The sequence below is a fragment of the Triturus cristatus genome, chromosome 9, assembly GCF_964204655.1.
Source record: "Triturus cristatus chromosome 9, aTriCri1.1, whole genome shotgun sequence".
Classification (NCBI taxonomy): Eukaryota; Metazoa; Chordata; class Amphibia; order Caudata; family Salamandridae; genus Triturus; species Triturus cristatus.
In genome coordinates, this window is record NC_140592.1 from 747,739,073 (window position 1) to 747,762,814 (window position 23,742).

At 48.8% G+C, this 23,742-nt stretch overlaps 1 protein-coding gene across 1 annotated transcript in view; it reads left to right on the plus strand.

The window, feature by feature from the left end:
* Positions 1–11,500: 11,500 nt before the first annotated feature.
* Positions 11,501–23,742, plus strand: part of FERMT3 (FERM domain containing kindlin 3) — a 48,330-nt gene continuing 36,088 nt past the window's right edge. The window contains exons 1-2 of the mRNA XM_085626023.1: positions 11,501–11,993; positions 21,937–22,087. Of these exons, the coding sequence (XP_085482149.1) occupies positions 21,952–22,087 (136 nt within the window). The 5' untranslated portion in view covers positions 11,501–11,993; positions 21,937–21,951. The remainder of the gene's footprint in view (positions 11,994–21,936; positions 22,088–23,742) is intronic.

The window sequence follows — 23,742 nt, forward strand, 5'->3', positions numbered from 1 at the left end:
TTTTTAGAGAACATTAGCAGATGTATACCTGTAATGTTGGTATGGTTGATACATTGGCAAAAATAAACAATTAAGTGTGTTTAAAAAAAAAAAACACCACAGGCTTCACCTACTGACTCCAGGAGTGCTGCTGTGGATGTAGAAGCTGTGTGAGTAGCTGACTGATGGGATACCCAGCAGCAGACCTCGGTCCACATACCGCCATAGGGTAGAAGTGGAGTCTGCAGACCAAGGACAAGGCCAGCTCTAGGGCACATAAGGAGTGCAAGGTCCTCAGCGGAGGATGAACAGAGCGATCCAGATATTGTCATTGGATACAGATTCTTGGGCGTGGGAGTATGAATTTTCTTTCATAGGCACTGCATGCACACTAGAGTTTGCGTGTCATAGGGGTGCAGCCTGGTAGAGGGAAGGCAGAATAAAGAGTGGCCATGTCAAATTTAGCAGAATGAGGAGACAAAATGATGAGTTGAGGAGATCTGAAGTAGCCTTTAATCGTTAAAAACAAAGTGTAGATGGTTGGATGAGAGACGAGAAATCCTGTGACGCTAGAGAAGGGCATCAAAGTGTCTTGACGCCCCCTTGCCCTAATTCATGTTTCATGCTATGTTTTTTTATTTCGCATTTGTGCAGAGCGCGTTGAACTTTTCCCTAAACGGTCATGGATTAAGTATTTTTCTCTTTAAATCCAGAAATTAGTTTTTCGTTAATATGTGCTCAAGAGTAACCAAAAGCATGCAGTATTCAAATTTGTCAACACTTAGAGAGCAGCCATAATCCCCAGGTGCCCTCGTTCTTTAAGGATAATGCAGCTAATTTATAACAATGCAGTTGTCAGCTCTTTATATTAAGCAGACAAGAGATTGACAGGCTCCAAAGACTCGTTCAAAATGGCATGTTATCTTAGGGAGGCTGGACAGGGCTGAAGCAGGTATCTTCTCTAACAGTCTATGGTGTAACAAGGTTGCCACAGTCTAAGCCACAATTCTTCAGCTATACTCCTCTCCTCCTCCGACACTCTGCCTACCCTGCGCCAGGGTCTGGCTTGGGCTAATGATAGACCCTGACACCAAACAAGAAAGAAGTCTACTCTCGCGAGTCATATAGAGCATGCTGGTGTATACATTACGAGTACAAGAAAAGAGGGCTGTCCTGTATACCAGAAATAAAACCAAGGTGCTTTCATACATTATAGAGCCACAAGACTTCATCTAATTTTACGTTTGCAGGTATTCAGATAGTTTTGTTATAGAAATCATGGGATTTTGTAAGCAAGTCTTACAAAAGTACTCAGCGGATATAAAGGAAAATGGATTCAAAGAGTTATTTTTACAAGTGTTTACATCAAATGAAGAAATGCATACAAAAGTAAATCCCAGCACAGTGATTTAAAGTGAACCAAACATACCCAATAGTGGATTTGCAGTTGGCATGGTATTTGCCCAAAGATACATATAAAAGGTAAGGTGGGTTTTTTGTATATACACCGAACAAGAACAATATCATCCCTCTTTTGGTGTGTATAGTGTAGACCAAATATGTTCAATTGCCACTTGGGTATGCAGCGTTTCAACCCTTGAGGTAAAGGTTCTTAGTCATCATCAGGACAAAATGTTTAGGAAAAGGCTAGTTCCACAAGGGTACCTAGAATAATGCTGGGCAACCAGTCCTTAATGATCTGCAAATTAATTTACCTTCAGGAATAAAACTTAACCATGTATATGAATTATTTCTTCAGGCAACATTTGGGATGGTAGCTTACTTAAATGTCCGGGTAAGTAACACATAACTTACTGGCAAAAAAGCTGGTAATAAGTTATGAAAAATATGTTCATGTATTTATGTTTTTTTGTATTGACTGTCTTGTGATATGTAGTCCATTTGCAATGCTGGGATTTGGTTGTTTGTAGTTCCTTCTTAGAACGCTTCTTTTCAATGAGTTGCAGAGTCGGTCAATAAGGGAAGTGAACCCAAAGCATCAATCTTCTTTGATTGGCCACAGAGGAGGATGGAGTGAACTTACTGGGACGGATGGGTGATCACTGGAGTTTCTGGCGAAACAGAGAAAGCTTCTGTCTTCAGATTTCTTTTAAATGTATCCAGTTTACATTGGTTTCTCGGGCAAGGACTAAGGGCTTTCCAGAGTTGTGCCCACAGTCCCTGGATTGTCCTGCCTTCAGGTGTTTGCCTAATGAATCTGGATTAAGGAACCTCATTTGCATTACTTGATGAGACTGAAAAATTGAGTGCAGTTCTCCAGATGTTGCTCCTAGAACTGTGGAGAGGAATTGTGATTCAGAACTCACAACTAATCCCTAGGTTTTTGTTCTAGGCAATCCAGAATGTGACCAATACAGACTCATTATATGAACTGATGGTGGTTTAGGATGAGGTGGGGCCTGATGCAGAGCTCCTCAGCCAGAGAGAGTCACAAGAAACTCCCACATCGGTGGTGTCGTGCTGCAGACTGTGTATTGAAATTTGGTAATCATGTTAAAAGATTCATGTTGTACCATGAGGGGAATTTTTAGAAGCATCTCATTATATATACATAAGGGTTCCTTATCATAGTAAAATATAATTAGGGCTCCCGGTTTTATGGTATTTATTTTTTGGGCATTTCTGTCTGTATTTATCCATATTTATTTTTTGTCAATTTTATCTGTATTTATCCATATATATTTTGGGTGTTGTGAAAAAATATAGCTGAAACCAGTATATTTCCACATTTATTTAGCTGATAAATGTATGCTCTTGGATGAATGCCTGACAGGATTCAATGATATGAATAATCACAGACCATAAATCAATAAACTTATATGAAAACATGGAAATTTTAGTATCAAGCTGGGGCAAATCTGTTGTTTAAACCTCATTTCTAAAAAGTCTTTCTTTTTTTTCCCTTTACCTCTCAATCTGCACAGCTATTGGCAGGATAGTCATCTAGAATCAATTAAAATCAATGGAATTTCCGTTTATACATATATTTAAAAATAAATACATACAGGAAAATAAATGTTTTTTTGTCTGTATTTATCGGTAAAAATCTGTAAAAATGGTAAACATGGAGCCTTAAATATAATGTGTCAAATACATGCAATGTGACAAACAAATTCCCTCTTAGAAGGCAACCAATACTTGTAAAGATTCATTCTTTTTTTTTTTTTTTTTTTTTTTTTGAAACCGTTTATTGCAGTTTGAAAAGTTACAGGTATGGGCCTACAACCACACGGCCGGCCGCTAGAGCATCAAAAACATATTACATGCGTACAGCAAAAAAAGTCTCACAGCGGTGCAAAGTAGGAAAACAGGAGTAATCAATGGTGCAGGCCTCACGGCTCCAGGCCCACAGTACGGTTCCATTTTCTTAAAGCAAAACAACATAAACAAACCACAACCGCAAGGCAACCCTCGATCCAAAGTGACAACACGTGCTCCACAAGTGGGGGATCCAAACCAGCAGCAAAACTCTGAAGAGGGGGACGGGAGTAGATCAGGGACTGGGGGACCGCGCGCCCGCGGCCAAGGGAGGGGGGCCATCTAGGGAGACGGAGCCGGCGAGGCAGTCGGTAGCAGCGGCGGCTCACAAATACCCCCGCGGTAGGCGTTCCAGGGGCCCCAGAGTTTCATCCACGCCCCAGGCTTACCCCTCGCCACATACACCACCTTTTCACGAAACATACACCAATCCATATGCTCTTTCCAGGCCGACACCGCAGGGGGCCTCTGGGATCCCCACAATTGAGCAATATCACGCTTAGCTATCATGTATCCCAGAGTCACCCACCGCGTCTGCGGTACCGAGTAGTCATTGGGTTCCCAGACATTCAGCAAGCATCTCCTCGCTTCAGGCAGTAGCGTGACACGCGTAACCACTCGCAGAACCCCATGCACACCACGCCAGAATCGCTCCACCTTCGGGCACTCCCACAGTATATGCATGAAAGTCGCCAACGCGCCACAGCCACGCTTACACATTCCGTCACCGGCAAAACCCATACGTAGAAGCCTTGGCCCCGTCACGTAGACCCGGTGAAGGATCTTGAGCTGGACGAAACGAAGGCGAGCCGGGATGGCCACCTCTTTCGGAGAGGCCACCGCGGAAATCCAATCCTCGTCGTCCAGCTCCAGCCCGTCGGCAACCCAAGCCTCGCGGAGACTAGTCAGCAGGCACGATCTATCGTTAATCAATTTTTTGTATATGAGGGAGATCGTGCTGTCCGGGACATGGCCATCCAGCACTCTGTCCTCCAGGGGGGAAGACTCCGGAATGGATGCGACATCCGGGAAGACGGAGCCCAGCGCATGGCGGACCTGTAGGTACCGAAAGTACTCACTGCCCTGCAGCTGAAACTCCGCCTGCAGCGTCTCAAAAGTTTTAAATCCCCCCCTCGTCCAGAGATCTCCCACCGTGCTGATTCCGATCGTGTCCCACTTCTCGAAGCCCTTCGACGTCCACAGGGAGCCCAACCTCTCAGATGCATACAGCGGAGACGCCCGGGTCAAACGGTCCTTCCACCCCATAGCTGCATTAGCCGCGTGCCAGACACTCACCATGACACGCGTCGGTCCCGTCAGACGGGAGTCGGGCGCGCCAGAGTAGAGCGCGCGATTGTAATCGCCACCGGGTAGGAGCATCTTGTCCATCTCAAATGCCGGATTCAGGGCGGGCCCGTAAAGGCCATGATTAATTGCAGCTAGTTGGGAGGCCCAGTAATACCGTTTAATGTCCGGAAGGGCGACCCCTCCATCGTACCACGGGAGCGTCAGTTTAGCCAGAGCAATACGCGGCCTCCCGTCCCAGAACAGGCGCCGCTGGAGGCCCTCCACCTCATGAAAGTAACGTGCCGGGACCAAGTCCATGGTATTCTGGAGGGCGTAGAGGAAGCGCGGCAGGGACATCGGCCGAGCGGCGAGAGCGGCAGACGCCGCCAGCGCACCACGTCCTCCCTCAAACGCTGGAGGGGGGGCAGCAAGTTCCGCTCATAGCGGGCCTCCGGGTCAAGAGTAATATATATACCCAGGTACCGGAAACCCTGGGGGGCAATCTGGATCGGACAGTCCCGTGGCAGGACCGGAGCCTCCCCGGAAAGCACATAGACACAGGATTTCGCCCAGTTGATGACCAGGCCTGAGTTACGACCGAAGGAGCGCAAAACATCAACCAGGACGATCAATGATTTGCGCGGGGAGGCGAGATACAAAAGGATATCGTCAGCATAGAGGGACACGCGGTCCTCATGCTCGGGGGTCCAGCGGAGGCCACGGATAGAAGGGTGCCACCGCAGCCACTCCGCCAGGGGCTCCAGGGCCAGGGCGAACAGAAGAGGCGACAGGGGACAACCCTGTCGCGTGCCCCGCCCCAGCGCGAATGGGGCCGATACTCGCCCATTCACCACCACCTGCGCCAACGGGCCCGAATATAGCAATTTAACCCAGCTGACGAAACCCGGGCCGAACCCAAACTTCGCCAGCATCGCCCAGATATATGGCCATTCAAGCGTATCAAACGCCATGGTGGCGTCCAAGGACGCCAAGATGGCCGGCTCCCGCAAAAATGGGACACGCGCGAGCACCCCGTGTAAGCGCCGCAGATTGAGCGCCGTGTTGCGGTGTGGTATGAAGCCCGATTGGTCTTGGTGGACCAAATCGCCCACCACTCCAACCAACCGGTTGGCCAACACCTTGGCAAGGATTTTGGGCTCCGCGTTCAAAAGCGAAATCGGCCTATAGGATGTGACTCGTTCACGGGGCTTCCCCTCCTTGTGGATCACCACAATTGTAGCCAGACGCTGGTCCAGCGGGAGGGAGCCCTGCGAGTGGGCCGCAAGGAACATCGCGCGCAGGTGGGGCGCCAACACATCCGGGCGTAGCTTGTATAGCTCAATGGGAATACCATTGGGGCCCATGGCCTTGCCGGATGCAACCGAGCGAATAGCCGAGGCAATTTCGTCCGAGGTGGGAGGGGCGTCCAGCGAGTCCCTATCCTCCACCGTAAGGGAGGGCAGTGCGATGTCCCGAAGCAAGGCATGGGAATCTTCCTCCGAGCAGGGAGAAACCGGGGAGTAAACTTCGCGGAAATAATCCGCGAAGCAGGAGACAATGGCTTCCGGCTCGGTGACACACACGCCATCCACGCTCTCAATCAAAGGCACCACGCGGCTCGCTCTGTCCCTCTTATCCAACCACGCAATCAATTTGCCAGCCTTGTCACCCACATCATACAATCGCCCCTGCTGCTCTCTACTGAGGCCCCTGGCCGCCTCCGTGACGAGGGCCCGATAGGCCGCCTGCTTTAAATGCAACACATGCAACTTGGCGTCTGTTACCCCGCTCCCCAGGTCACCCTCCAGTTCTGCAATCTCGGCCTCAACCCGGGTCACCTCCTCCCGCTCGCGCCGCCGGGCATTGGAAATAAAGGAGAGGGCCTCCCCTCTAAGAACCACCTTGAAAGCCTCCCACAGGGAGATGGCAGACGGGACCGACCCCACATTCTCATCGAAATAGCGCTGTAAGGATTTGATCAGGTCGGCACGAATGGTGGGGTCGCGCAAATACCATGCATTAATCGGGCCCACCCTGCCATCCCCCCTCGGGAAGACATCGAAATGCAACAACAATGGGGAGTGGTCTGAGATACCCCGTGCCAAATGGCGCACCTCCCCCACCCTCCCTGCATGGGCCGCCGGGACAAGGATGTAATCAAGCCGCGAGAGGCTACCATGGGCCCCCGAGTGGAAAGTGTACTGTTGCAATACAGGATGCTTCAGGCGCCAGCAATCTACCAGGCCCAGCGTGTCTAAAAGGCCGGGCAGCCACGCCTGCGCCCGGGGGAGGTCCCTAGGGGGATGGCGATCCATAGACCCAGAGGCAACTGCATTAAAGTCCCCTCCAACCACCAACAGGCCACTCGGAAGGGCCAGAAGGAGGCGCCCTAGATCCGCAAATGTAGTGGCTTGTAACCCAGGCGGGACATAGACTGATATGAAGATAAACACTCTACCCTCCATGCGTCCCACCAGAACAGTGTAGCGTCCCCTCTCATCATGGCGCACCTCGTCAATCTCAAACGGGAGCGAGTTCTTGACCATAATACCCACCCCCCGCGAGCCCGAAGTGAAGCCGGAGTGGGCCGCCAAACGATATCCCCGCCGATTCATTGCATGAAAGGTGTTACCTATAAGGTGCGTCTCCTGCAGGAAGACAACATCCGGTGAAATGCGTTTTAAATACTGCAGGACCACACCACGCTTAATCCTATCCCCCAGGCCGTTAACATTCCATGACAACACAGTCAAATCCCTACCCCCCATCATACGTCGAAACAATCGGTCGTCCCCCACCGAGCATCTTAAGAACAACAAAACAGTTGCGGGTTTGCCCTGCGGTGCTAACAAACAACACACCCCCCCCACCCCCCGTTCCCAACAGAACTCCCCCCTCCCTGCACCCCTGCATGAGCCCAGACAGCCCCCCCAAAGTGCAGTGTGCCTGTCGCCCCATAGCTAAGTACTAACTAGTCCCCCAGAGGAGGAGGGAAGCCCCCAGCAGACCCCACCCGACCTCCATGGGAGGGGAACATACGAAAGCAATATGTGGTAAAGGAATAACATCCCGAGCAGGGCCTATACAGTCACCCCTCAATTCTGATCCGGCGGGCCCTCCCCGCCAGCCGCGCCCCCCCCGCCCCGATCTCCAGGCAAAGTGTCTAACCAGTCCCCAGCCGCCTCGGGCCGGTCGAAGAAGTGCGTACGGCCATCCACCTCCACCCTCAGCTTAGCCGGAAAGAGCATTGAGTACTTGAGGTTTAGGTCCCTTAGGCGACGTTTAATACCAAGAAAGCTCTGTCGCTGCTTCTGGACCGCCGGAGTAAAGTCTGGGTAGAAGTGTACATCCATGTTGTCCAGCCTGACTGGTCCCTGTTGCCTGGAGGTCTGGAGGATGGCATCTCTGTCCCGAAAATTAAAAATCCGGGCAATAAGAGGCCGCGGCGGGGCACCGGTCTTAGGGCGGCCCCCGGGGACCCGGTGGGCACGCTCCACCGCAAAAAGCTTACTCAGCCCCCGGGGCTGGAGATGGGTCAGGATCAATTCTTCCACGAAGAGATCCGCCGCCTCCGCCTCTCGGCCCTCCGGCACACCAATAATACGGACATGTAAAGATTCATTCTTAATGGTGGTGAATATCTGAAACTTGTGCCACAGAGCATACTCAGATAAAAGTATCCCTTACATGATATATGAAGTGGCAGCTTGGGGGTGACTAGGCTTTAAATTCAAATTAGTCTTTAATCGATTTTTTTCAATTATAAAAGACATGTAAAATGCATCCAATAATAATAAAATATCATAGAATGTTTAAAAGACAAGGTGAGTAAAATTAGAAATAGGTTAGAAGACTTCCATCCAAATTTCATACCATAACAATACTTATAATAAATTAATTATGATAAGTAGATAACATTTTGATAGGGAGATTAAAATCACGATGACAGAAAATTTAGGCAATACATACTTATTTTTAGACAATTTATCTAGGGTGGCAGCGAGAAGTGAACATCACACACTATAAAACAGGTTACTTGGTGTATTACGAACCTGCATTTGTTTGTAAAATATCCCTTCTGAGGGCCCATGTCCAACTCAAAAATTTAGCCATAGCTATAACTACGACTTCACTAGTATATGTCTTTAGAATTCGTAAAGCAAATTGGCATGATCTTGTGCCAATTTATTGACAGATCGGCTTGAGCCATTTATAACGTGGGCCCTTATATGCAGGGCACACAAACAACACATGGTTTAGAGACTCTACCTGGGATGGGCACCTATGGCATTTTGTGTCTGATTCATCACCCCATTTAGCCGTAAATGATTTTAAAGGGAGAGAACCCACTCTAAATTGGTGAAAAAGCTTCCTGTCACCGGGTCTGGTAATAAAATTCCAATAAGCCTCCAGCCTATGCTCGTATTTATGATCTAAAAAGCGGCCTGTTAAGGAGGCATTGTTCACCAGTGCCAGGGACTTCTGACAAACCATGTCCCTATATGAAGCTTTAAAAACTTTTTTAGTTGGGAACAAGTTCCCTTCTGGGTCCTCCCACAGATGGCTGAGCCACATATCAATTAGTGTGCCCTTAATCTTTTGTAGCCATATAATTTTTGAAGACTTGTCGGCTTCTCTAATATACTTAAGTGCTTTAGCATATGGGGCTAGCTCCGGGTTGTCCATAGTCTCCGCCAATAGGCAAGGGGTCGAAACCCCGTAGCCTCCTCGAAAGAAGTACATCCGAAATCTAAAAATAGAGGTTTAAGAGGGGACGATTGAGGGAGACCAGTCAGTGCTCTCAGAAACTTATTCTGAGCTAAGACTAATGGGCCTAAGTTCTCAAAACCCCAGAGTTCCGCACCATAGATTATAGAAGCCCTAACTTTCCCTTGATAAATAGTGAGTGCCGGTCCAACTGGTTTAGTGAGGGATAGCCGGTATTCTTTTAAAAGGGCCCCTGCCAATTGATTGTGCCTTAAAACTAGTAACTCTATCTGTGGCTTCCAATTCATCTTTTTACCCATAGTAACGCCCAGGTACGTAAAGGAATCTGTTTGCTCCAAATGCGCGTTATTCATTTATACTCTGGCTTTCACTATTTTACATTTGTGGAGCACCATGAACTTGGTCTTCTCGACATTGACTACCAAGCCATGGTCGTTGCAAAATATGGTGAATCTGTCAAGGGCTCGTTGCAGACCAGATTGTGTTTTAGACAAAATTAAAGTGTCGTCCACAAACATTAAAAGCGGAACCCTCGCACCTGCAAGAGTAGGAGTGTCCGTTGGATACTCAGTAAAATATGAGATCACATTGTTTATGAACAGCGAAAAAAGGGTAGGGGCCAAAACACACCCCTGCCGAACTCCCCTATTCACAGGGGAAAAATCTGTTTTCTCACCCTGTTGTCCTCACCGAACCTGGACGTAAGTAGACTCATGTAGCTTAATAATAAATGATAAAACCTCGGGGGCATCCCAGCTTCCTTAAGTGCACTAAATCGAATGCAGATTTAAGATCTATGAAGGCTGCAAAGAGAGTCCCCCCTGCTAAAACCACTGTATTCCAATATATCATCATCAATCTAAAAACTTGATCAATAGTGCTAACGTGGGAGTAGGCTTTATTAAAACGGGCTCTATAGATACCAAGGGAGGAACTTATAGCTTGGTAGACCACCAAACTTTCAGTTTCCCCGTCCCATATAGAGGTAGGGCAGCGGAAGGTTTCCAGTGGTGTTAGCTCACCTGATTCCCGTGTTTCAAACTCTTGCCCTGGCAGCCTGTTTGTCTCAGGATCCCCAGGCCATAGTGGCAGTGGCACCACAATAGGATATTCTCCTCTCGGATCTGCCATGCGAGAATTGGTGGACCTAGGCGAGGAAAACAAATGGCCCTGATGCGTGGTGAGGAAAACTCCTTGGACTTGTGGCCTAGTGTCAGTTAGCTTTTTAGAAACAAATCATCACTTTGGGTTGCCCCTAAAAAGCAAAAAGAAATTTCTTGCAGGACAAAAAAAGCAAGCATTTGCAAAGCCAATCTGTCCTGCCTATGTGAGGCATTGGCTTTATCAATGTCTATGCCTAAAAGTTAAAAGAAAAGCACTTTGACACTACCAGAGCTGGCTACGTTATTAGTGGCTAACTCAGCACAGAGTTGTGACGAAAGTGTATCTGTCACTACGGCAGATGCACTCCCATCGCAGAGATACCCGCCAGGCAGGTACCACCAGTGGTGGCGGTGGACCACTGCAGCGAATTCTGAGGCCTGGGTTATTCATCTAAAAATTGACAGGGGCGTTTGTTACAACTGCACACCCTGCAGTCGTGCTACAAAAGCCTTTCACCTAAGCATACCCCGCTCTTACAGTTTCAGCACTATGCAACGAGGCGCTTTTCACAAGTTGCACGTGAAATCCACGTGACCATGTCAGTGCTTCCTGCCAGCTGTCACTTTGTAGGTTTTTGTTTCCTGTGTGAGGCCTGCGGTGGATGTGTCCTTATACACGTTACTCCTGTGATCTGCAGGCCTCCCCTTTCGTCACCAGAGAAAGATCCCAGGGTGTGCTTTGTCAGTTAGGAGTACGTGTTATAACATTTGCAGAGCGCTAAGGTGTAAGAGCTCCTCGGCGCTATAGAGGCCTCCGCAATAACATGTTTGAATTTTGTAAATTGCAAAAAAAATACACAAATAAAGAACTGTCAAACTACAAACACCAATATTAAAAACAGGCTGAGACATGGGACAATTAATTGTCTATTCAAAGATCAAAGCCAACAATATGCCTCATCCTGTCAGTGTTTTTGCGTTGATAGTTAGGGCAACAACCCGCTTCGCCTCATCCCTAATAAAACCCTATCAAAGCGGAGTTGTTTTACCCTCCTCTAAGGTTCCCGTCATGCCCACCGCTCTTGCACCCCGCCATAAGCGTCGTTACCAATAACCACATACCCGTGGTACTTCCGGCCTCTGAGGTGAAATGTCACGGAGGGGGAACGCGGGCTCAGTGAGACACAGAGAGGAAGTTGATAAATATGCCGTTGACGCCCATCTACGGTCAGAATTATAAAAAGAAGGGAAGTGAGGAGGGTGGAGGGAGGGAGCTCGTGCAGTAGCAGCACCAGCGCGAGCCGAGGCGTCTTGGAACCTTGAGGGAGGCGAACGCACGGGGTCAGAGGCGGCGTACATCAGCTGGCGCGCGCCAGCGGAGCGGACCTGCATATATTGACAGAGCGTGCTAAGAGACTTGGGACGCAGTGGTTCTGCTTTCACGCCAGGGCACACAGCGTGGCGAGCGGCTGGCGCGCCGGCCCAGAGCGTGCTGAACATCAGGCGCACTAGGCCGGAGTGTGCACGTCACCCCCCCATGCTGGGTCTTAGGAGCGCCCAACCAGTGCCCTTTGGCTCCGGATTCCAATTGGAGTGCCCTTAACGACGAAAGAGAAGGTAAGCCCCGTTCAGCCATTTTTTTATACTACACTTTTCCTCGAATGACAGACAGGCCTGGAGCAGGTGCCCCAAGAAATAGTTTATCCTCCTGCAAAGCCACGCAGAAGCTTTCTTTCACACCAGACACACACGTTGGATCTGCTGACAGTTTTGTTCTCCCACGGGCTTTTAGGATGCAGTTTGGGGTTTCGCTCAGAGGGGCTGCACGCTATGTCGTTTATCTCCTCGCTACAGGCTCACCCTCTCTCTCTGTGTTCACTTATCTTGGAAGTACTCCCCCCACACCAAGTCAAATAGTGCAGCTGTGGTTATGGGGAGTGCTGTTTTTCTGCAACTAGGAGGTCACAGGCTGCCTCTAAGCTCTCATCAGTACCCAAGAACCTCGGACTGCATGCTCAATTTAAGAAACCCAAGAAAAACATTTCACTGGTTGCACATCTGCCAACCCTACTGATTTAGGAAGTAAGCGTACCACTTTTTATGAAAACTACACCCTACAATTTCTTGGAGTTAGCTTGCTGGTTTTGGGGAAGCTGTAGATTGAACCTTACCAATAAAACTAAAAACGGAGTAATTTTCAGAAATGGATAACTCAAAGCTGCTACTCCATTTACTAAATGACATCACTGCTCAGCACAGGTGGGCCTGCTTTGTAGAGATGGGGTGGGGGGGGGGGGGGTTAGAACAGGCCACAGTGCATGATGGTTACTCACATATTACATAGCATTTAATCCTCATGTCGCCACCTGAATCAAAAGCCATGTGGTGCTTGCCTCTGAACCCTGATTACTAGTAATGCGGATTTAGGTGCAGGGCTATTGTGAGGCCATAAATAACTTTTCCGCATGGTATACCGAGCCATGCCGTTGTTAGAAGTTAATCTACAAAGAATGTGAAAAAAGCATGCAGGCATGGTTTTTCCACATACATTTCCACACAGAACTCCTAATTCCATGCCATTTCCATTTACCACCACTCTGAGCAGGTGGTAAATGGGAGTCATGGTCTGAGTAGAAGATGGAGGTGGTGGCAGTGGGCAAGTGAGGATGTGGCCTGACAGGTTGGTGAATTACATTGTCCCCAGGCGGCGGAGGGGGGCGGGGGGGGGGGGGGGGGGTTAATCAGGCACGGCCTGGGACTGGGTCAGGATACACTTGCAACCCAAGCCTAACTTGATGTGATCAGATGGGTTTTCCAGGTCCATTGTTCTCACACCCAAGAAACCCGAGTATGAAACACCCGTTCAGTTATAATCAGTGTCACTGAAATTATGCGGTTCTACAGCCACTGCTATTTTCTTGTAATTTAGGATTCGCTGCACGTGCCATGTAATCCATCATCTGCTGCTTAATCTGCTGATTTCAACAAAAAAATGTGTTGTGCTCAAACGGATCAAAAGTTACTAAAAATATGCAGATATGTGTTAATCAATCAGGCGCATTGGAAGACCATTAACAAAAGTTAACTGGTCGTCTTTCAGTTGCTTATTTATGTATTTAGATTTTATACTGGTACTAATGAGGTGACATCTTAGCCCAATCAGTATTACCATGTGTAAAAATAACAACGCCATGAAGTAATACCATCAGAAAATGTGGCACATTATGGCACATCATTTGGTTTTTCCTGCAGCATAATTTAGCCAACCCTGCTGCATAATTTGGTGCTCCCCTGCTGTATAATTCCAGGGGCCCTGTTTATAATTAGGCAGAGTGGTAACTCACCCAAGGATACCACTCCTTCCAACTTGTGGTCAGGCCCTGTTCATTTTCCTGTGATACCATCAGGTTGGAGGGTCCTGACGCCATTTCTAGTGACTACTAACTTGAGATCTTGAAAAACCGTACCTCAGTGCTTGGAAGCGGTTAGCAGGTATTTGAGTGCTGAGGTGCATTGCAGGGCAACAGGATTGCCACTTAGTAAAACCTGAGCAAAACGGGGTTAAATACGGGCATTAAGACAGTGCTTAATTTATAAAAAATAATAAGTGCCGGGGCCCTCGTCAGGAGTCCACCGCAGTTTGCACCACACATTGCCACTGTACTTATACAACTACTAATCGTCGCACTGCTACAACCTGACAGTTCATACTATTCAAGGCCGCCAAAGCTTAAAAGAATGGCTTGAGAGGCAGGTATTAGTTGTTTTTAATGTATATTGAGTTAACAAACAACTGTTTTTCTGCTCATCTTTAAATTGCACAAACAGCATATGTTCAGGTTCCGGCAATTAAGTGCCGACAATTAAGAGCCGGTGCTGAGCTCCGGAAATCACCGGCTCAAATTAGGCATTGCACTAAGATAAAATCTCACAGGATACTTTTGCTTCTTGACTCGATAAACAAGATCTTGATATGACCTCTTCCTCGGGGTCAGTGCTGGCAGTCGGCTCATTTCTGTAGCCGCCCTTGGCATGCGTGCAACGCCAATTGAGCTCAAAGGGCTTCAGCTCTCCCCCCCCCTCCCGTCATGCAGGGCCAGCTTTAGGGCAGTGCGACTGGTGCGGCCGCACTGGGCGCTGACCTCAGGGGGGGCGCTGTGTTTAGCAATAACTTATGATTGAAGAGATAAGTTGCAGTTATGCCTGGTGGTAGTGAGAGAATCCAAGGAGGCGGTCATGGGGTGTGGGGGGTGACAAAAATGATTGTCGCACCAGGCACTACCAGTGCTATAGCCGCCTCTGTGTGTGTCAGCCCGGGCTGAGACAGCTTCCCGGGCACACACTTTACCTGAGTACTTCACAGGTCTTTAAAAGACCATTTACTTGTTAAGGAGGCTTTGTTGTTTTTTCACCCCTTCTTAGAGCCCCTGCATCTTCACTCTGCCGATTTTGGAAGAATTAGCCCCCCCCCACCTGAAATTTGTCTTAGCCCCCTCCGAAATTTCACTCTAGTTGCGCCTCTGGTCCTTGGTCGTGTCTCTCCCTCGTCTCTCTGTTCTCGCTCTGTGAGGGCATGCATGTACCGCCGGGCTTGCACCACGCCCCCTGCAGTCAGCTGTATCACATTCACCACACTAGTGAGGAGCCCATCACTTGGAGTGAGAGGCCTGACACTGCAGGCTTTAGTGGGAGTGGAGTACCCTGTAGTGTGCGTTCTAGTTCTCGCACGCTGCGTGGTTACGCAGCACGCGAGGGCAGAACGCGTGTGAGGAAATGCGCATGCGCGACCAGCGGAACGCGCGATAGAGCGGAGCCGCGGCACGGAGCAGGGAGTGTTGCCCGGCGCTCTTGCATGTGTATATGATAATAAATACCACAGTGTTCCTACATCCCTGAAGTTGTGTCTTCTATCAGTAGGGGGCTACTTACAACATTACAGTGGCGACGAGCCTGGTTTTCTGCCAGTACAGACAGCAGAAGGATCCTGACCCACTGACCAGGAGCACAGGCGGAGCAGCATTGGCCAACCAAAGGGGAAGACAGGAAGAAGCACCAACCCAAAGGAAAAAAACACATGAAGAGCGTGGCAGAGGCAGCAAATAAAAGGTACATATCACGTGCAGAGGCCGATAGAAGGCGCGCAACCGCAAGAAGCACGCAAAAGGCCTAGTCATAGTGAACCTGGCGGAAGCGGCGGCAGGAGCAGGCGCAACCAGAGAGAGGGGACACGCCAGACAGCCCGAGAGGCCCAGGAGCAGCGCCAGGACGGAGGGGAGAGATGAGCACCCAAGGATCCTCACTAACGGCGCTAATACCGTTTCTGCCACGACCAGGAGAACCCCAAATGAAGTGGGAGGATTGGCGGGAATATTTTAAGAACTACCTAGCGGCCCTCGAGGATGAAAACGGAGAAGAGTTCCCCAGCGCGAGGAAGAAATATCCGATTAGTAATAGACTCTGGATCCCCGTACACCATCATCCAGAAAACTGTATGGAAGGAGCAGTTTGAACCCACGTTGGGAACAAGGCTGGAACCACCCGACATTCGCCCGGTGTCGTATACAGGGGAACCGATACCCATGGTGGGGTACAGGAAACTGACCTTTGAATTCCGGGGAAGACAAGCCGAGTGCAAACTGTACATAGCGGAGAGAGGCCCCTCCGTACTGGGATGGATGGACCAAGGGGATCTAGGGATCAAACTAGACCCGGGAGGCGACACACAAGTCCTCATGACAGCGCCAGGGAGCTGGCCGGTACTGGAAGCGATGAAGCATAAATTCCCTAAAGTGTTTGGAGGAAAGGTGGGGAAACTGGAGAAATTTACACACAAGATAGTACTTAAAGAAAACTCCAGTCCAGTGTCCCACAAAGTCAGAAACATACCCCTAGCGGTGAAAGACGCGGTGCAGACGGAGCTACACAGGTTGGAAAAGGAAGGGACAATAGAGCCGATCGACAGTGCGGAATGGCTCGCCCCCCTGGTAGTGGCGATGAAACCAAATGGGAAAGTCTGTCTGTGCGTGGACCTTCGGGAACTAAACAAGTGGCTCATAGTGGAGAAATTCCCACTACACCGCATTGAAGAAATGCTAGCCAAGACCAAAGGGGTAAAGTGGTTCTCCACCATCGACCTAACGTCCGCCTATCATCAGATAGACCTACACCCGTCAAGCCGGAAGTTGACATCGTTTATCACACCCTTTGGGTGCTACCAATTCCAGAGAATGCCATTTGGCCTCGCCTCCGCAGCAGTGTTCCCAAAACTGATGCATCGTCTGTTTCAGGACATCGAGGGCGTCCAGTACTTTCAGGACGATATACTTGTGATGGGAACAGACAGAAGAGACCACGATGAGAGACTGGAGAAAGTACTCAGAATACTAGAGGACAAGGGCCTGACTGCGGAATGGGAAAAGTGCAAGCTGGGAATGACATCGGTCACATATCTGGGACACGAGATAGGAGGACACGGCATCACCCCTAAAAGAGCAAATGTGGAGGCGATATACAAGGCGACAGCACCCAACAACAAAGAGGAAGTAAGGTCCTTCCTAGGGATGGCGGAGTATTACAGCAAATTTGTACCCCACTTCGCCACCAAGACACATCACCTCCGACAACTAACGAGGGACAAAACGACCTACAAGTGGACGGAGGACACTCAAAAGGAGTTTGATGCCCTGAAGAAAGACATCAGTCAAGCGGTGCCCTTGCAAGGGTATGACCCACTAGGCCGGTCGATTCTGATGTCAGCGAAAAAGGACTAGGGGCAGTACTCATGCAGGAAAGAAGTGATGGACTGGTGGAAACACTCAGCTTCGCGTCCAGGACACTATCACCCACTGAGCAGAAATACAGTGTGATTGATAAAGAGATGCTAGCTGTGGTGTGGGCGATGGGGAAATATCGCCAATTCCTATGGGGCACAAGATTCTTGCTTAAGACGGACCACAAACCTTTAGTCAAGGTACTCACCTCAAGTGGGCATGCTGGCGCCACACCCCGCATAGCTAAAATGACGCTTAAACTGTTAGAGTACAGATATGACGTGGAATATATTCCGGGGACGAGGAAGAAGGTGGCAGACTATCTTAGCCGAGCAGCAGCCATGAAAGGTGCCCCGGACATGACCCCCGAGGAAGACGAGATGGTGGCAATAATGGATGATCCGGAAAGGGTAATAAGCAAACAAGACTGGATACAGGCGTATGGAGAAAATGTGGAAATTTGCAAGGTCAAGGAACACATAATAAAAGGATGGCCGGAGAAGAAACGGCTAGGAGAGGCACTCCGAAAATATTATGAAGTACGTGAAGAATTATCAGTGGGGAACGAAGGAATATTCTTGTACAGGAGAGACAAAGTGGTTCCTCCAGCAGCAGTGGTTCCCCGATTGATCAAAATGCTACACGAAGGGCACTTAGGAATAGTAAAATCTAAGGCGAGGGCGAAGCACATGTACTGGTGGCCAGGAATGGATGCTCAGGTGGAAAGGCAAGTGAAAGAGTGCAAACAGTGCCAAGGAGCAGACCAGACGCTGGTTCCCCTATGGCCGGCGCTTGGGAAATTCCCCGTACCAAGTGGGCCATGGGAAGATGTGGCAGTGGACATCCTGGGACCGGTGCTGGACATCCATGGAACGCCCCAATACCTCTGTGTCCTGGTCGACAAGTATTCCAAGTGGCCGGAGATACACATACAGGAAGAAATGGAAGCAGAGACGGTGATAACATTTCTCACCTCGGTCTTCCTAAGGGAAGGCATCCCCAGAACGTTGCTGAGTGACAACGGACCCCAATTTAGATCTGAAAAATGGAACAAGTATGCGGAGCGAAATGGGATCAAATTGCTGCACATAGCGGTGTACCACCCGTCGAGCAATGGACAAGTAGAGCGCTTCAACAGAGTACTAATGGGTTCCATTCAAGCAGCTATCATGATGGGGAAGGACTGGGAGAAAGAGATACAGAAAACGGTGTGGGCCTACCGCATCACCCCCACGGGGACGGGGTACAGCCCCTTCCAAATCCTAAGGGGGAGACACCCCTTCACCAAGGACAGCGTCATGTGGAGGGAAAAGACAATAACGAGCAAATGGTCTCCAGCGGTTGTACAACACAACCTGGAGAAGGCCCAGAGAGTGCACACGGAGTACTACAACAAGAGACGGAAGGTCAAAAACGCCACTCTGGAGAAAGGGGAGTGGGTGAGAGTCAAGTTAGCGGTTCGAAGGAAGAAGGGAGACAGCAAGTACAGTCCACCTCTACAGGTGGAGGAGGTATATGAGAGAGCCGCCCTACTCAGCGATGGGAACGTGTGGTCCCACGACCGCATGGCGAAATGCAACAAGATCTTAAAATGGCCAGAGGAAGAGAACGAGAAAGTAGCCCATGAGACCTACACTAAGGACAGCGAAGGAAGTAAACTCCCTGAAAGAAGAGGCACACCAGAGAGAGAGTACAGTGGGGAGCAGGGAGACTAGGGGGCGATGGAAGCGGAAGAGCTACCGATGGAGGAAGGCCACAGCCCAGACAGAGCGGGGCGAGGCGACCCCCGAGGCGTGGAGGGGAGCCCAGCTGTAAGCAACGATCCTGGTAACCCTGGCACCCCGGTAAGACGTACCCGAGCTGGCAGAGTGATTGTGAGGCCTCGCCGCTTCAAAGACTTTGAACTAGATGGAGGGAGTGTACCTTAGAGACTTGGAGGACTACATGTATCAGGGTCATGGAAAAGGAGGGATATATGTAGTGTGCGTTCTAGTTCTCGCACGCTGCGTGGTTACGCAGCGCGCGAGGGCAGAGCGCGTGTGAGGAAATGCGCATGCGCGACCAGCGGAACGCGCGATAGAGCGGAGCCGCGGCACGGAGCAGGGAGTGTTGCCCGGCGCTCTTGCATGTGTATATGATAATAAATACCACGGTGTTCCTACATCCGTGAAGTTGTGTCTTCTATCAGTAGGGGGCTACTTACAACATTACAGTGGCGACGAGCCTTGGATTCTGCCAGTACAGACAGCAGAAGGATCCTGACCCACTGACCAGGAGCACAGGCGGAGCAGCATTGGCCAACCAAAGGGGAAGACAGGAAGAAGCACCAACCCAAAGGAAAAAAACACATGAAGAGCGTGGCAGAGGCAGCAAATAAAAGGTACAGATCAAGTGCAGAGGCCGATAGAAGGCGCGCAACATCAAGAAGCACGCAAAAGGCCTAGTCATAGTGAACCTGGCGGAAGCGGCGGCAAGCAGCGACGGGGGGGTCGGAAGAGGAGCGACAGCAGGAGCAGGCGCAACCAGAGAGAGGGGACACGCCAGACAGCCCGAGAGGCCCAGGAGCGGCGCCAGGACGGAGGGGAGAGATAAGCACCCAAGGATCCTCACTAACGGCGCTAATACCGTTTCTGCCATGACCAGGAGAACCCCAAATGAAGTGGGAGGATTGGCGGGAATATTTTAAGAACTACCTAGCGGCCCTCGAGGATACTTGCAACATTACATACCCTCCTCTCGAGATTTTTAGTAACTACAGGTACCTTCTCTTGACTATTTCTGGAAGAGTACAAGCTCAGTGGCAAATACATGCAACAAAAGAGTATTACAACTGGCAGCATTATAACCCCCGGCCAGGCAACCGATCAAAAAACCTTATTCCATTTTGATTAATAATCCTAAAAGTACAGTAGATATAAAACAGCATATACACTGCTTACGAAAATCTGGATTTATATTTCACAATTGATTTTAAAAAACACTGCAAGAGAAACATCATCCCCCATAAGCAGCTGTAAAAAATACAAAGCTGGTCTGCAGTGAGTAAAATTGCATCGTTTCAACAGAGGAATAAAAACTTGCTTAGAACAAATAATATAAAATGTACAAAAAAAGACAAAGTGCCAAAGCATTTGATCAGAATAGCCTTCGCAGGGACATGTGCAAATATTACAACTATCATAATGCTTCATAGGAAAACATTTAGCAGTGAGCGAATCGTCCCAGTCCTAAAACGAATTAGAAGTGTTCCTTCCCAATGCCCAGCCAACGCCAGCAAATAAGGTTCAGTACCGAATGTGGTTTGCAGAATAACATAGTGTCTGATTTCCTCACTTTCCTTATCCATGCACCTATTTTCCATGACATTTTTTTCACCTACAGTCTACCTATTGTACGATTGGTCGATGGTTTCTCAAAAGAGAGGGCCTGCCAAAACTGTCAAGAGCCGCTTGCATATGCAATCCAAGGATATGATTTGACCTTAAACATAATAGAGGCAAGGACACAGCCTTGGTGGGCTCTGTGCTCGAGTCTAAAAGCGGGGGATGAACACTCACCAAAGGACCGAAATCACACCCTAGCTGTTAGATCCCAGTGTAATTGCGCTAGAAAATTGACCAAAGTAACATCCAAGTCCCAACGGCCAATGCCAATAAAATTTGCCACAGCTTTGACTGGTTAACATGGTCAAATGCACAAGAGATCCATGAAGGCCAGACACATGGGGCAGTGCTTGGCTACGGTGTATTTACCTATGATCAAATGAAGATCAAGGCATTGCTCCATTGTAGCTAGACCTTCACGAAACCCTTTCCACCTCATGCACAGTCTCTGGCTGTAATCGTGACATCTAGTGGCGAAGCCCTGCCACAAGTATTGCAAATAAAACTTGTATTGTAATTGCATTTCTATAGTGCTTACTCTCCCTGTCGAGGCAGCATGCTTCCCCGGAACCCAAGGTTAGTGGTTAATCCGGTGATTATAGGGATACGTCTCGTACTCTCAAGAAAACCATTCAATGCATATACACCAGTTTTTTTGGTGGTGGTTTAGATTAACAAGAGCTAGGTGTGATCATTATTGTGGGGAGGGTATGTGAGTTCATGCAGATGGTTGGTGTGATTAACAGATGAGACAGAGGGGACTTTGTATTGTTGGGTTGCAGGTATGACTTTCAAAAAAGGAGCGGTTGTGATCTTAGAAACTTTGGGATGAAATGATGGCACCTGACAGAAATAGAATAATAAAGATTAAGGCAGACATGCATGTCACTTTGAAGCAGGCTATGCTCAAAAAGAGGAGTCAACAAGAGGATAGAAAGTAAGGAGAGGCCACCGGAACTCAAGGGAGAGGGGAGCTTTTCATCCACATTTTGGTGACCTCAGAGAAGGCTTTTTGAGATGAGAACCAATATAGTCACCAAAGAACCTTTATAATGAGAAAGGGTGTTCACTGCCTCTAAATGTGACCTAATTGTATATCTCACACTACGTGGATGTGGCCTGAGGAAGGGATACAATATTCCAAATGTGGCCATTTTCCAAATTGCGCATGCTGCTCCAGGTGAGACCTACAAGGAATAGTTGAAAATGACTACCAAACTTGGACACATTGTGGTGGCTGGGACTCCGTATCTAGACACAACACTACACATTTAGCCTCCTTATCTGGATACAATATTACAGATGAGATGGCTAAAAATGGACACAGGTCTCCAGATGTTGCTTCTAGAACTGGGAAATTAACTTGCAATTCAGACCTCACATGCTGCCCCTCTGCTTTCATTCTAGGTATACTGCCAGAATATGGCCGCAATAGACTCTTCATGGGAGCTGAAGGTGTTTGTGGAGGAGCTGGGGCCTGACGCAGAGCCTGTCACCCTAAGGGTTACCGGGAACACCCATATTGGCGGTGTTATGCTGCAGACGGTGGAAGCCATTAGTGAGTACAAATAAACATAATTTCATACTCAGAGGGAGGCATATGTTGCTGTCAATAACTCTGTTTCTTTGGCCAGTTAGAGGCATGCCTCTTGGTCTCAGCGTACATGATTGTATGGTCTCCAAGAGGCCTTCTTGCTGTCAGTTTATGTTTTTGTGCTGGGGAGAGCCTCGTCTTTGTGTATCTGTTTACATCACCAGTGAGAGGCACACCTCTTACTGTGACTGTATATGTTTGTATGGTCGGTAAGAAGGTCTTCTTCATGAGTCAGAATTTATTTTTCTCTCTTTTGCTGTCAGTGTATATTTGGTCAGCCAGAGACGACTCTCTTCGGTGGAGTAATACAACATGAACGTTTCCCAATGCAAAGTATATTGAGAGACTCCTAATTTACAGACTACCCATGGTAAACCTGGTCAGCTCTAAGTGTGTTACCACTCAAACACTCCAATGGTTAATTGCAGTGTAGTTTTTGTTCTGCTTCCAGTCTTTGAGCCCTCCGAATTATTGACAGTGGGGTTCGGATATGCAATATGGTCTGCCACACTGATGAGGAACCAGGGGTGGTGTCAACCCCCACCTTAGCAGATACAGAGGGGTGGGGTTCTTGATGGGCGTCTTCTGTCTGCAGCTCAGCAGACAAAGGCTTATAATTAACGTTAAAGGGTGGGAGGGTCAGCGAGTGGATGGATGGATGGAATGGTGGGTGGATGGATGGATGAGGAAAAGGATGGATGATGAGAGAAAGGATGGGTGGCTGAGGGAGTAAAAGAATGGGTAGATGGACAAGTCAAAGGGTAAATAGATGGGTGTATGAGTGTATGGATGGATGGAGTGAAAGGGTGGATGGATGGATGAGTGAAAGGATGGATGGATGAGTGAAAGGATGGATGGATAAGTGAAAGGATGGCTTCAAAGATGGATGAGTGAAAAGATGGATGAGTGAATGACGGGGTAGATGGATGGCTGGAGGTAGGGCTGGATGGATGAGTGAAAGGGTAATTAGATGGATGGATGGGTCGAAGAGTAGGTAGGTGAGTGAAAGGATGGATGGATGGATGAATGATTGAAAGGATGGATGGATGGATGGGTAGGTTTAATGAATAGGTTTGAAGATGGATGGATATGTTTGGATATGGATGGGCGGACGGATGGATGGACAGACAGAATGGTGACATACTGAATGATGGATGAAAGAAGGAATGGATGACAGAATGTAAAGGAGAAATGGAGGATATCAGCGGGTGGATGGAGGATGAAAGGATTAACGGATAGATGCTTGGACAGAAGAAACAAGCACGCTCTTCTGTGGAGGATCGTAATGACTTGCTTTGTTTGCTTGGTGCCATAAGAATTTTGGTTCGAAGTGGAGGGCATTTTAATTTTCTGGATGCTGCCTTGGAAGGAACAGCTGATTTGTGAGTCCAGAGTGGGGATGTGTGTTATGCTCCTTCCTCTCTTGCTGTCTGGGTGTACGTTTGTATTCTCTTTGAGATTCTCCCTGGGCTGTTACTGTCTTCATTTCCATAGTCTGTGAGAGGCACTTCCCTTGTGGTTGATTCTTTGATCAGCAAGAGGCCTCTTTCTTGTAGCTGATGGTGTGTGTTCCTTATGAACAGCGAGGGGTCCCGTGCTTGCTGTCTGTGTGTTTCTAT